This window comes from Abramis brama, assembly GCF_963993115.1.
Source record: "Abramis brama genome assembly, chromosome: 12".
Taxonomy (NCBI): Eukaryota; Metazoa; Chordata; class Actinopteri; order Cypriniformes; family Leuciscidae; genus Abramis; species Abramis brama.
The window spans coordinates 40,678,738-40,694,256 of NC_139974.1; the positions used below are offsets into that span (position 1 = coordinate 40,678,738).

At 40.4% G+C, this 15,519-nt stretch overlaps 1 protein-coding gene across 3 annotated transcripts in view; it reads right to left on the reverse strand.

The window, feature by feature from the left end:
- LOC311093321 (fucolectin-1-like) overlaps positions 1-15,519 on the reverse strand; it is a 144,444-nt gene that overhangs the window by 18,946 nt on the left and 109,979 nt on the right. Inside the window, exon 5 of one of the 3 annotated variants that reach the window (XM_084130636.1) lies at positions 7,017-7,036. The exons of the other annotated variants lie outside the window; for them this stretch is intronic. Within the exon in view, the coding sequence (XP_083986762.1) occupies positions 7,032-7,036 (5 nt within the window). The 3' untranslated portion in view covers positions 7,017-7,031. Of the gene's footprint in view, positions 1-7,016; positions 7,037-15,519 lie in introns of those variants that run through there. 3 annotated transcript variants of the gene reach the window in all.

The window sequence follows — 15,519 nt, forward strand, 5'->3', positions numbered from 1 at the left end:
AGTTATTTTTTTTTCCTCATTATTGTACACACAGCACCCCATATTGACAGAAAAACACAGAATTGTTGACATTTTTGCACATTTATTAAAAAGGAAAAACTGAAATATCACATGGTCCTAAGTATTCAGACCCTTTGCTCAGTATTTAATAGAAACACCCTTTTGATCTAATACAGCCATGAGTCTTTTTGGGAAAGATGCAACAAGTTTTTCACACCTGGATTTGGGTATCCTCTGCCATTCCTCCTTGCAGATCCTCTCCAGTTCTGTCAGGTTGGATGGTAAACGTTGGTGGACAGCCATTTTCAGGTCTCTCCAGAGATGCTCAATTGGGTTTAAGTCAGGGCTCTGGCTGAGCCATTCAAGAACAGTCACGGAGTTGTTGTGAAGCCACTCCTCGTTTTTTTAGCTGTGTGCTTAGGGTCATTGTCTTGTTGGAAGGTGAACCTTCGGCCCAGTCTGAGGTCCAGAGCACTCTGGAGAAGGTTTTCATCCAGGATATCCCTGTACTTGGCCGCATTCATCTTTCCCTCGATTGCAACCAGTCGTCCTGTCCCTGCAGCTGAAAAACACCCCCACAGCATGATGCTGCCACCACCATGCTTCACTGTTGAGACTGTATTGGACAGGTGATGAGCAGTGCCTGGTTTTCTCCACACATACCGCTTAGAATTAAGGCCAAAAAGTTCTATCTTGGTCTCATCAGACCAGAGAATCTTATTGATCACCATCTTGGAGTCCTTCAGGTGTGCTTTTATGTGTCTTGCACTGAGGAGAGGCTTCCGTCGGGCCACTCTGCCATTAAGCCCCGACTGGTGGATGGCTGCAGTGATGGTTGACTTACTACAACTTTCTCCCATCTCCCGACTGCATCTCTGGAGCTCAGCCACAGTGATCTTTGGGTCCTTCTTTACCTCTCTCACCAAGGCTCTTCTCCCCTGATAGCTCAGTTTGGCTCTAGGAAGGGTTCTGATCGTCCCAAACGTCTTCCATTTAAGGATTATGGAGGCCACTGTGCTCTTAGGAACCTTAAGTGCAGCAGAAATGTTTTTGTAACCTTGGCCAGATCTGTGCCTTGCCACAATTCTGTCTCTGAGCTCTTCAGGCAGTTCCTTTGACCTCATGATTCTCATTTGCTCTGACATGCATTGTGAGCTGTAAAGTCTTATATAGACAGGTGTGTGGTTTTCCTAATCAAGTCCAATCAGTATAATCAAACACAGCTGGACTCAAATGAAGGCGTAGAACCATCTCAAGGATAATCAGAAGAAATGGACAGCACCTGAGTTAAATATATGAGTGTCACAGCATAGGGTCTGAATACTTAGGACCATGTGATATTTCAGTTTTTCTTTTTTAATAAATGTGCAAAACCAATTCTGTGTTTTTCTGTCAATATGGGGTGCTGTGTGTACAATAATGAGGGAAAAAAAATGAACTGAAATGATTTTAGCAAATGGCTGCAATATAACAAAGAGTGAAAAATTTAAGGGGGTCTGAATACTTTCCGTATGTGCTACATAGGCTGAGATGTTTCTACTGGAGAATGACAAAAAACTCATTTTGAGAAAACGGCAGTTAAAGATTTAAATAGCTCTCAATGTGAAATCGGCGTTAGCTTTAAATCCCCCATTGGACATTCACGATTGGTTACTGATAGAAAGGAAATGCCCATATTTGGGTTACATAGCATTGTGCAGGAGACTCAGAGCTTCACAACGATACCGGTCATGACAGACTTCAGTAAACAGACGGAGCTTGGTGTGTCGCATTGTAATGCTAACTTCCTGGTAAATTCGGGAGAAACTTACAGCCGCAAGTAAACAAAATGTAATAAAATAAACATCTTAATGTATATTTGCAACATTTTCTTTATAGCAGCTTGAAAGAACACATACTGAAGGAGTAAACTAGCCCAAAATCTCAAAACTGACAACTGCATGAAAATCGATGTTTTTGCCTGCCGTGTCTCGCCTTAAAGGGTTAGTTCACTTTGAAATTAAATTTTGGTATGTTTTAGCTTACCTCAAGGGCATCCAAGATGTAGGTGTCTTTTTTTCCGCAGTAGTTTCAATTTTGATATTTTTAGGTCAAACCGTTCTTGTCTGACAGTCATATCATGCAGATATATGGATCCCGACTCAAAGAGCATGCACAAAGTCCCAATTAAAACAATTCCCCATCGTCCAAATTAAACAATTCCCCATCGTAAGTACACATTGATGGCCTAAGACACGAAACGAGCGGTTTGTGTGAGAAAACAAACAGTATTTATACCGTTTTTACCTCTTATAACACGTCCAAGTGATCTGAACTCGCGGGCGCTTCCTGCTGTGTGACGTGTGCGCATAGATGTATATACACTAGATGTCACCTTGGCTACGGCAGTTCATTGGAACGAATGTCTTTAATGCGACATCTAGTGTATATACATCTATGCGCACACGTCACACAGCAGGAAGCGCCCGCGAGTTCAGATCACTTGGACGCGGCTGTGTTATAAGAGGTAAAAACGGTATAAATACTGTTCGTTTTCTCACACAAACCCCTCATTTCATGTCTTAGGCCATCAATGTGTACTTACGATGGGGAATTGTTTAATTTGGACGATGGGGAATTGTTTTAATTGGGACTTTGTGCATGCTCTTTGAGTCGGGATCCATATATCTGCATGATATGACTGTCAGACAAGAACGGTTTGACCTAAAAATATCAAAATTGAAACTACTGTGGAAAAAAAGACACCTACATCTTGGATGCCCTTCAGGTAAGCTAAAACATACCAAAATTTAATTTCAAAGTGAACTATCCCTTTAAGCTCAAGCACAGCTGTGCCTTTGTCTCTATGATAATGTGAAGGTATGATTGGATTAGCATCTATGCATTTGAATGACACTGTTATGCTGATGAAATCAAGGCCGGGGAAATTCCGGTAACAGGTTGCCTCCTGTACTGCATTTGCATGCTTTGTTTAGATTGTCTCCACCTCTATGAATCTCTCCCCCTTGAAAGGTATAAACTCTACTGTGCTGAGCTAAAGTCAGACTTGGATGACTACAGTGACGCACAGCAAGGCCTCAATAAGTCATTTAGTCATTTAGCAGACGCTTTTATCCAAAGCGACTTACAAATTAGGACTAGATTAAGCGAGTCATCATGAAGAGGCAAAAACGAAAACAACGCAAGAAGTGCTCAAGATACGAAGTTCAGGCATTATTCAGAGTAGCATAAGCCCGATAAGTGAGGTTTTAGAGGGAAAGGGGAGGGTTTTTTTTAATTTTTTTTAATTTTTTTTTTATTATATCTATGCGGTTAAGTGCTCACGGAAGAGATTGGTTTTCAGCTGTCTTTTGAAGGTTGTCAGAGATTCTGCATCCCGGATGAGGCTGGGGAGAGCGTTCCACCAGCATGGAACTGTGAATGAGAATGTTCTGGAAAGTGATTTTGTGGCTCTCTGTGATGGAACCACGAGACGTCGCTCGTTGACCGATCGTAGGCGTCTGGTAGGGATGTAGACTCGTAGGAGTGAGTGAAAGTAGGAGGGAGCTGAGCCTGTGATAGATCTGTAAGCAAGCGTCAATGCCTTGAATTTGATGCGAGCAGCGAGAGGTAGCCAGTGCAGTGAGATGAACAAAGGAGTGACGTGGGCCCTCTTGGGCTCGTTGAAGACAAGACGAGCTGCAACGTTCTGGATCATCTGTAGAGGTTTGGTTGCACATGATGGAAGTCCAGCCAGAAGAGCATAGCAGTAGTCAAGCCTAGAAATGACCAGGGCCTGGACCAGGAGTTGTGTTGCATGCTCAGTTAGGAAAGGCCTGATCTTCCTGATGTTGTGCAGTGCAAACCTGCATGATCGAGCTGTCTTTGTAATGTGGTCTGTGAAGATCAGCTGGTCATCAAACGTTACTCCAAGATTTCTGACCGACCTTGATGGGGTGATTGATGATGAATCTAGCTGGATAGTGAAGTCGTGCTGTAGAGACGGATTGGCAGGGAGGACGAGAAGCTCAGTCTTTGCCAGGTTGAGCTGCAGGTGATGTTCCTTCATCCATGTTGAGATGTCCGCCAGACAGCTTGAGACCCGTGCCGCTACTGTGGGATCATCTGGTTGAAATGAGAGGAAGAGCTGTGTGTCATCAGCATAGCAGTGGTAGGAGAAACCGTGTGCTTGTATGATGTGTCCCAGTGATGTGGTGTAGATGGAGAAGAGGAGGGGTCCCAGCACTGAACCCCGAGGAACCCCTGTGGATGTGCTCTGGATACCTCGCCTCTCCATGCGACCCTGAAGGACCTACCTGTGAGATAGGACTCAAACCAGTGGAGTGAAGATCCTGTGATGCCCAGTGATGAGAGGCTGGACAGAAGGATCTGATGATTCACAGTGTCGAAGGTAGCAGACAGATCCAGGAGAATGAGGACTGAAGATTTGGAAGCAGCTTTTGCGATCCGTAGGGCTTCTGTGACCGACAGTAATGCAGTCTCAGTTGAATGCCCTTTCTTGAAGCCAGCTTGGTTGACATCTAGCTGGTTGTTTAGAGACAAGAAGGATGTTACTTGGTTGAAAACAGCTCTTTCAAGTGTTTTCGCAATGAATGGTAGGAGAGAGATAGGTCTGTAGTTCTCTACAGATGATGTGTTCAGCGTTGGTTTTTTAAGCAGTGGAGTAACCCGAGCCTGCTTGAATGCTGTAGGGAAAACGCCAGTATGGATGAGTTGATGATGTGTGTGAGTGCTGGTAGAAGTGTGGGAGAGATGGCTTGTAGAAGGTGTGAGGGGATGGGGTCTAGAGGACAGGTGGTAGGATGACTGGAGAGGAGAAGTGTAGATACTTCTTCCTCGGTTAGTGGAGAGAAGGAGGAGAGAGGGTGATTGGCTGTGGAAGGGGTTGGTCTGGGTTCCTGTGTGTGTGGGGCTGAGAACTGACTGCTGATAGTTGTTGTTTTGTTGGTGAAGAAGTTCGCACAGTCGTCAGCAGTTAAAGAGGAGGTGGGTGGTGGTGGAGGTGGACAGAGGACACAGTTGAATGTCTTGAAGAGTGATCGTGTGTTGGAGGAGCTGTTGATCTTGTTGTGGAAGTATGAAGATTTTGCAGCATGAACATCACCAGAAAAGGAAGAGAGGAGAGATTTATACATACTCAGGTCAGATGTGTCTTTTGATTTGCGCTTCGGTCCGGTGTTCACGAAGAAACTCAGACAACCAGGGGTTAAAGGGAGTAGCGCGTGCTGGCCTGGAGGAGAGTGGGCAGATATTGTCTAGAGAAGAGGTTAGAGTGGAGCATAGGGTATCCGTTGCGGTATTCACATCCAGAGATGAGAATTGTGAGGGTGGGGGAAGAGAAGATGACACGGCAGAGGAAAGATGGGAGGGAGAAAGTGAGCGCAGGTTTCGCCTGAAAGTGACTGGTGGGGGGGTTGGTGGTGCAGGGGTAGAGAGATGTAGACTGAAAGTAATGAGGCAATGATCTGAGACATGGAGAGGTCTCACCAAGATGTTGTCTGTGATGCAGTTGCGTGTGTAAACCAGGTCCAGTTGGTTGCCTGATTTGTGAGTACCTGTGGTTCCAGAAGTTACAATAAAGAGTAACTTCTGCTTGAAAGATATACCAAAGTCTCCTGGTCTCTGCTTCGACGAAGAAAAAGTTAACAGCGGTTACAACAAGAGCAACTTCATTTACATTAAGAGTTGTAAACTGTAACAAGATAAAAGGTTTAAGATTTGGATGTTCTGGGTTCATTCTGACGCCGGTGAACCTAAGGTGCTTTGTGTACCTTGCCACTGCTATGCTGTAATAAACTTAATTTTTGTGATCTTAGACATCCACATCATTTTTTCTTACAAGGGAGAGCGATGGAACAGTTATGTAAATTATTATTCTGGATTATCTTTCTCCAGGTAATTTAGAGAGATTTCTGGGTTAGTTTGTTTTTTGTTTTGTTTGCTATTTTGGCCAGGCTCTCCCCTAGCTATTAGATATTGTATCTAATTTCATTATTATTATTTTTGATATTTCTGGTTTGGTTTTTGTTGCTTTTGTGCCTTTTTTTACTCTTTATAACAGAAAATTAAAAGTTAATATTGGTTGATTTGGTGGTTGTGTTGTTGATTCTGGAACAGAAGGCTGGAAATCCTTGTTCTCTCCATGGTTTTCCTTTTCTTTCTCTTTTTTTTTGTAAAATGTAATTCTTTACTTTGTTATCAGCTCCTCAACCCTAGATGGGTAGCTATGCAACACTATACCTCCTCCTCATTGTAAATATCCAAATAAGCCTCTTTTTTTGATCCAGAAACATACAATACATACAATACAATAGTAATTTATTGATGTGGAAAGCAGAGATAAACAAAGATGCGTAAATACACAAACCCCTGGATCAAACGGGTTAAGAATCAGGTGCATTTAAAACCATTTCAAACCTTTACTGAATGTGCACTGAAACTTATTTATCTTAAAGGGGCTATATGCAACTGTTTCCCCAAAATAAACGTAACAATAGCCTTTTTATTTGACCATGTATGACTCAAACATCTCCTGATGAGCATACTGACACCTTGTCAGCTCACAGTGGGTGCACCTATAAGCCTGTATCCTATTTTTCCTATTTTCTGTCGGGTCGGATTTTTCGCGCGCTGTCTGCGGATGTGACGTCAAGCGCGTTCATGTTAAACGTTTCAGATCACTCTGCCACCACCGCTAGTCAGCAAACAAACTTAGTTTCTCAAACAATATATGTATTTGACTGTTCTTACCTCTGTAAACATAATGTTGACTTCTTTGCAGCGGATGACTTGTGAAGTGTGCACGTACGAGAGCGAGCAGAAAGGAAGAGCAGTTCCGTTTTTTGGCCACAGGTGTCAGTCGCGAGTTTAAATTTCAGAAAAAAGCATATAGCCCCTTTAAGGATAAAAGGCGCATATAGGTAAAATGAAAACAATGAAAAAAGTGCAATATTAGTATTGCTCAGAAAACAGAAGTTTGGTATTTTGCTTGTAGGATCAGTGGACTGTGGCGTAACATTCTCTCATTCCACTTAATCTGGAAATGAAATCAGAAAACCATTATTAAGGCAACATGTACACATAGTAATAGTACAAATGTCTACACACCATCTCTCTCTCCTTTTATTTCTCACCTGAAAACACCTCAACCTCACACAGTGTGAGATATTCATTGCGCCCAGAAATAAAAATGTTGACATATCGCCCCTTAATAGGCTTAAACTCAAATGTTTTTGTCTCTCCAAGTGGGATGGACACAACAGTCGCAGCCCTGTGAAGACACACAGAGTAACAGAGAAACAGTGGCGTATCAAAACGGCAAGAAGCATATTAAATATACTTCTGTCAAAGGCAAGTTTGTATTAAAAGGATTTATTCAAAGTATGTTAAAGTATGCAATAATGTTATCTTATTTACTCATTTTCTAACCACTTGTGTAATTATTAATTGAGGGACAATACTTACAGCTCATTATTGTTGCCATTATTTTCCAGGCTGTTGCCGATACGGATCTGAGCACCATTTATCCTCTCTGGAGCACCATCTCCACGATTAGTGATGCTAACCCTGGTTACCTTGTTGACTATCCCCAAGTCAACTCTCCACCAGGGGTCCCTGTCCGCATTAGTCATACTGCATGACGCACCATTATAATTTGAATTCCTGTTGCCATCGATAGCCCTTTGAGCTACTGCTTGAGGATATGTGGAAGACTGGACAGCTGTGGCTCCAAGAGCAAGATTCCCTGTATAACAAAATAATAAACAATAACTTTTTTCATTTTACTTTAATGTGCTAAGGTAGAGAAGAGGTTAGAGTGGAGCATAGGGTATCCGTTGCGGTATTCACATCCAGAGATGAGAATTGTGAGGGTGGGGGAAGAGAAGATGACACGGCAGTTAAACTAAAGTTTAATCCCAATAAAATAGGCAAAATAATGGTAAGCTATGTAATACTATTTTTACACAAATCAATATGTCCATTGTCCATGTAATTATTTATTTGTTTTAAATGACTGTACAATATCCCTTAAATGTTAGTCTTGCTAGGAATATTTTTTTCTTCACGGAAGCTTTGCGTTTATTACAAGCAAGTTTATAAAATATTTCAACACAAATCAATATTTTGTGTCCAAAATGATTTCTTTTGTGGCTAGTAGCCATGTAATAAGGTTTATTTTGCGATAACATCTGTTTTGATGTACATCATCCCTTATTGGTTACCAAATGTTCAGTAAGAATATTATATACGTGTTATCGACAACATTGAAAGTAATGAAGAGCACTCACTTGGACCACAAATGTACGATGGTGTGTCCGATACTGTTGATAAAATAATAACAGTTATACACATTAATAAGTAGATACACAAATTTTATCCCAATCTTCTCTCTGTCCCTTACCTGCAAACACCTCGACTTCACACAGAGAGAGGGTTTCATTATTCCCAGGTAAAAATATGTTGACATATCGGCCATTAACAGACTCAAATGAAAATGTTTGTGTGCCATTAGGAACAGTAAGAATAGTTGCAACCCTGCAAATACATAAAGAACAGTGTTAAAATGAAAACCAGAAGCTACGCAACAATGCACACGTCTAACAAATTAAATCCAGATGTATTGAAATCAAAAGGTTTTGTATAGCACTGCTACAAGAAACAAATGTTAATCACAATCTGAATAAAATATGTTCAAGTCCATCTCCATGGCTGTGGCTCGCTGAGTGGTTGGTGTGTGGAGTTACAATTTTGCCTCCTGATTTATTAAACCAGACTGAACATCATAAACATGGGAAGATGATAGAAAAATTCGAACATTTCTTACAGCTCATTGTTGTTTCCGTTGTTGTCCAGCTTGTTACCAATACGAATCTGAGCTCCTCTAAGGCGGTCTTTGCAACAGTCTCCACGATTAGTGATGGTAACGTTGCTTACACTGTAGACATTTCCAAGGTCGACTCTCCACCATGGATTAAACTCAGTTTTAGTGAAAGTGCAGGATTCCTTCTTGTAATCTGAGTCTCTGTTTCCATCTATTGCATGTTGAGCATCTCCCTGTGGGTGGCCTAAGGAGGACTGCACAGCCATGCCATTAAGAGCAAGATTCCCTGTTCAAGATGATAGGAAATCGATTTTTTTTTTTAAAGTATGAGACAGGTTCAAAGCATTACATATACATATACATATAAATATAAATAAATAAATATAAACTATATTTCACCCTATAATTTTAATATATTAATCTGATCAATATGTAATGATACACAATGCATTTTTACTTGTATTATTCTAAACGTACCTTTGGAATCAGCGACGCACATCCCAGTAAGAAGTGTTAGAAATAAAACCACACGCATGGCCATCCTGATATAAGACATAACAACACATCACCTCATCTCAGCTTATGAAGGAATCATTTTCAATTTCTCCTCATTTAAACAAAGTAACAAACTGCTAATGTAATGATAAAATAGTATAGAAAACCCTCATGACTTAAAGTGAGTGTAACGTGACTAACCTGCCTCCGTTCTTTGGTTTTTAAATGCCTTTGCTGAGTTTGCTTTATTTTTATTTTATTTCATTTCATCTTGCTATGATCAATATAGCACCAATGCCATCTTTTCTAAATGTCATAATCATTTGTTAAAAAACAAGTATTCGTTACTTCAATGAGCTCATTATAGCTAACTGTGATTTTGTAAATGTACATTTCTGAAATGCATAACTTGGACAGTTATCTGATAACAAATCACTCTAAATTGTAATATGGACTCATGCACTTTATGTAAAGCTGCTTTGAAATGATGTGTATTGTGAAAAGCGCTATACAAATAAACGTGAATTGAATCTTCTACGCCCATGAAACTAAGACAATTTACAATAAACTTTACAACAGTGTTATTATAGTGAACAAACCATAAAAAATAAACTTCTTTATTAAGGATTAATCTATATTTAATTTACACATTACACTGTTTTTGTACCTGAATACTACTGTAAGACCTGAAGAACTTAATTTGTTTAATTTATTCTATTATAGTTGTGTTATTACTTGTAATTTGATCATCTTACCGACTGTTAACTTTCCTCTATTTAACATGACTTATTAAAATAGTTATTTTTCTATTTCATTTATGTTTCTCATAATTTATCTTTGGCTGCCTTATGATTTTCTAATTCAAAATAAGATCAAAGTTTGTGTAAGCAGATGCAGCTCATGTGGACATCATAAATACTGTATAATATGATGTTTTGATTACATTCCCAAACCCTGAACAAGTGTACCAATGCTGTCTGTTGGTCTGCTGTACATGGATGACTGAATGTTTCTTTCTTTTGGAACTGCATTAATATTTTGTTGTGCTTAAATATCACTGTACAAATTATTAACTTCCTCCTTTCAGATTCCTTAGAATAGTTTTGTTTTGAGAAACCGAGGTATTGTAATGAAATCTACAAGCAGACATAAGATCATTTTAGAGTGTATTAAATTATTAAAAGATCAGTGTTATTTAAATGCTATTTAAAATAATAAGCAATAAACAATATTGGCATGTTGAATTACAGTCGACGCTGAATCAACTGGCAGCCGAAGAGAGCCTTCAGTGTTAGAATGAGCACACAAAAGCATTACTTAATATTTTAACCAGATTAGCATGCTAAAACAACTTAATGCAAATGTATCTTATGTGTTAATCTAATATCTGAAGAGCCACATTAAAAAGAATGGCAACTGGTTAGCATGTTAATCATTAGCATGCCAAGACAAACACAGGCAGGGTCAACTTTGGAGAGATATTTCCCAGGAACGGTAGCAAAGGACACAAGAAATCCATAGACACCAAGATCATGATTCTGATAAAACTGCTAAAAAATTATTAGCAAAAATAGACATTTTTAAGATTGCATGACCTGTAGGTGGCGCTGTTCCAAAATTTCAGATCGTGGTTCAGAAGAAGTGAACCAATTTTCATTGATCAAAGTTCGGCCGAGAAACAGCCTCTGAACCAATTCTATGTCGACCTTGTTAAGAACACAACATAACTTCTGAACAAATATGAATAAAAAAACCCTGTTCAGTCATCTGATCAGATTTTGGACAAAATTGGACAATTTTAAGGTGTAGCGAAAAAACTTAATCCTATACTTTTTAAAATGGCCGCTATGGTAATTGGTGGAGTCTTGATGCAAGATGTTTAATGTGATCAGTATCATAAGAGGAATCAGGTGTACTACATTTTATCTTTCTAGATCAAATGGTTGAAAAGTTAGAACCATTTCAATGCAACATTTTTTGAACTGGTGGTGGCGCTATAGAGTTTGTTCTGGACACTCCAAAGTTTGTCAAATTACTTTGCTTTACCATCATTACAAGTGTGCCAAGTTTCATAGTTTTCCTACTTACGGTTCATATGGCTGCCATTGACTCACATTAGGGAAAAATAATAAGAAAACTAACAGATTCCAATTATAATGTTAGAGTGAATAAACCTTCAACTCACCTGGAATTCGTCAATGTATCAACCTCACAGAAGACCTTCACAAGTCACCAGTTATCTGCTTTTAAACAAAATAATACGTATTTAAACAAAAAATAGCTTTATTAATATTTGTTTATAAACAATTGCTATATTTATTTTTTATCCAAAATATTATTAATATGAGGAATATTATGCCCTGTCAAAAAATTTCAAACCAAAAATGTGCTATTAAACATAGATATAAATACTAATACGAACCAGCAGTCTGAAGAAGATCTAGTTGAATAATATTCTGCTCTATGCTCTATTTATTGATGAATTAAGGCCCTCCCATTCAAATAAATTAATCTGATATCTGTAAAATAAACTTCAAATGGACCCATTACAAAAGAGTCCCCATTTTAATAAGCTGTAACCCTAACCTTTACATGTCCTCCTACAATATAAGTCTTGGTTAAACACAGAGATTATCACATCATAATTGTCTTCAAACCCTCTACGTTTGCACAAAGGAAAGGAATTATAGAATACATTATGGTCTGTGTTTTTTGGAAAAATGATCTGACAATGCAAATGAACTGACAATCCCTAAACACATAATTTTGTTAGTGTGACGTTATTGCATGCACAATAGGATTTGAGTTGTATTCAGGTACGTTTCATCAGTGTTTATATAGCACACCCTTAGGCCAGTAGGTTAGACTATGGAGGTGTAATAAAGACAACACTAGTTAAATAATAAAGGAAATCTTTGTATTTAAATGAACTATTAGTGTAATTGTTGATTTTCAAAAGAAACAAATAAAAATAAAATAAAGATCAACAAACTGTCACAGTGATAGGGTCTCAATTCAATTCACAATAAATTAACAATTTCACTACTCTCTGTTTTTCGTTAAATCAATTGGGTGCACCAATCAGTTCTCTCTTTCTTTGGCTTTGTGTCTTAGGCTTGGAGATGTTTTCTGCATCTGGGACGTTTTCCTCCGGAGAAGCAAGGAAACCACAAGGTAATAGTAGATCCCTGTGCAACACTCATAGAGGAACATCCTTATCTTGTGGACGAACTTTATAAACTGGCAGATCTCCTACCCGTTCTGCTACTACATGGATAGTAGGCTCCCATTTGTCTGCGAGTTTATGTTTTCCCCTGATTCGGACATTTCTCACAAGGACTTTATCTCCTACTTCAAGAGTTGACTCTTTCACTCGTTTGTCGAATCTGTCCTTATTCCTCATTGCAGACTTTGAAGAATGTTGAGTGGCAATTCGGTAACTCTCCTCAAGTCGGGCTTTAAGACTTTGGACATATTTGGAATGCGACTCATGGACAGGTTTTTCTACGGGTAGCCCAAAGGCTAAATCCACCGGTAGTCTGGGTCGCCTCCCAAACATGAGCTCATAAGGCGTAAATCCAGTGGTCTCATTTTTCGTGCAATTGTCGGCATGCACTAACGGTTTCACAAAGTCGTGCCAATGCGACTTGTCCTGCTCCTTCAAGGTACCCAACATGTTTAGAAGTGTCTTATTGAAGCATTCTACGGGATTACCGCGAGGATGATACGGAGTTGTCCGTACTTTGTGAATTTTTGCCATCTCGCAAAGTTCTTTGATAAGTTTAGACTCAAAGTCAGCTCCTTGATCGCTTAGTATCTTCTCCGGGAAACCATAGTGGACAATGAATCCATCCCAGAGGCACTTAGCCACAGTCCTGGCTTTCTGGTTGTTGGTGGGTATGGCAACTGCATACTTGGTGTAATGATCCGTCATGACAAGTACATTCCGGACATTAATTCGGTCTGGCTCAATGGAAAGAAAGTCTATACAGAGCAACTCAAGGGCACGTGTAACTTGGATGTTGACCAAGGGGGCAGATTTCTCTGGAAAAGCTTTTCGCTTAACGCACCGTTCACAGGTCTTAATCTTCCTCTCAACATCAGCACTCATCTTTGGCCAATAAAAGCGAGAACGGACAAGGTCGAGAGTGCGATCTACTCCCATGTGGCCCATCTGATCGTGCAGGCTCTCCAGCACTATAGCACGGAACTTGACAGGTAACACCAATTGGTAAGTCATTTGATCGTCCAACTGTCGTCGTCTGTACAGAACTCCATCCCTCAATTCCAAGCGGTTCCACTCCCTCAACAACAACGGAAAGTCTGGACATTCATACCTCACCGTCCGGCATGGCATCTGGCCTTCTTCTAAGTGGCTGATGACTTGGTTCAGGACAACATCTTCCCTTTGTTCACGTTGCAGGTCTATACCAGTTACACCGGACACTGCAGACTCATCTTCAGTCAGGTCTTGAGCAAAACAACCAGGAATAACCTCCTGTTCCATTGCCAATGACTCCACTAGAGCAACAGGAGTTCCACATCCTTGCTGAATCAGATGCTTGTCCCACACAGCTTGTACAACAGCACAGTCCATGACAACACCTTTGTCTCCACCCAGATGTTTAGCGGTGAATTGCTGTATACGTTCCAGTTCCTTTTGTGATACCATATCATTGATCAGCTCGCCATGAGGGCGTCTTGATAGCCCATCGGCATCTTGGTTTTGCTTTCCGGATCTATAGGTCAGGTCGAAAGAGAATGTGGCTAGTGCTGATAGCCAACGATAACCTATGGCATCAAGCTTCGCGGAAGTTAGAATGTAAGTAAGAGGATTACTGTCAGTTATGACAGAGAAGTGATTTCCATACAAGTAGTCAGAGAATTTCTCGGTCACTGCCCACTTCAAAGCAAGAAACTCCAACTTATGCGCGGGGTATCGAGACTCACTTCTGGAAAGACCTCTACTGGCGAAAGCTATGGCCTTTTTTTCTCCATCTTGCTCCTGATTTAATGCGGCGCCAAGACCGGTGGTGCTTGCGTCCATGTGGAGGATGTAAGGCAAAGTCGGGTCTGCAAAACTTAGCACAGGAGCACTGGTTAGTTTGGAGACAATGGTGTCGAATGCTTTGTCACAAGCCGTTGTCCATCGGCTCCCAAATGACTCTTTTGGGTTATGATAACTTCCTTTCAACTCACTGTTCATGGTCTTACAATTCAGTGGGGCATAACCAGCAGTTAAGTCATTTAAGGGTTTCACTATCTTGGAATAATCGCGGATGAACCGTCGATAGTATCCCGAAAATCCCAAGAATGATCTTAGCTCTTTTAGGTTCTTTGGTTTTGGCTAGGTCTTAAGAGCACTAATCTTTTCAGGATCCGTCCAGACTCCTGTCTCAGATATTATGTGGCCTAGGTACCGGACTGTACCTGAAGTTTGGAAGAACTTGCATTTTTCTGGGGATAATTTCAACCCATACTCTCTTAGACTTCTCAATACTTTTAGAAGCCGTTCTTCATGCTGCTCAGGAGTCTGGGAAAACACTATTAAATCATCAAGGAACACCAAGACCTCGGTGAGATGTAGATCCTCCATACACTTTTCCATTAAGCGTTGGAATGTACTCGGTGCATTGGTATTTCCTTGAGGCATCTGATTAAATTCCCAAAATCCTAAGGGACAAGAGAAGGCGGTTTTGTACTTGTCAGACTCCTCCATTTCTATCTGGTAATAACCAGACTTCAAGTCCAGGACAGAGAACCATCGAGAACCCGTTAAAGCAGAAAAAGACTCTTCGAGGTTCGGCAAAGCATAGGAATCTTTCACAGTTTGTGAATTAAGCTTTCTGTAATCCACACATAGTCTTACGTCGCCATTCTTCTTACGTACGACTACGATTGGGGATGCAAAAGGAGACACAGATTCCCGGATGACTCCTGACTCTTTTAACTCTTGCAAGTGCCGTCTGACAGCAGCCAGATCATGAGGGTGGATCGGACGGGCTCTTTGTTTAAAAGGGGTTTCGTCAAAAAGCTTTATGTGATGCTTGACTTGGGATGTTCGACCAAAATCAAGGTCATGTTGAGCAAACACATCAGACATATCACTGAGCTTCTTACTGATCCTATCCTTCCACTCTTTAGGCAACAGGGAATCTCCAAAGTCAAAAGTAATCACTGCTTCGGAACAGCTCTGACCAGCA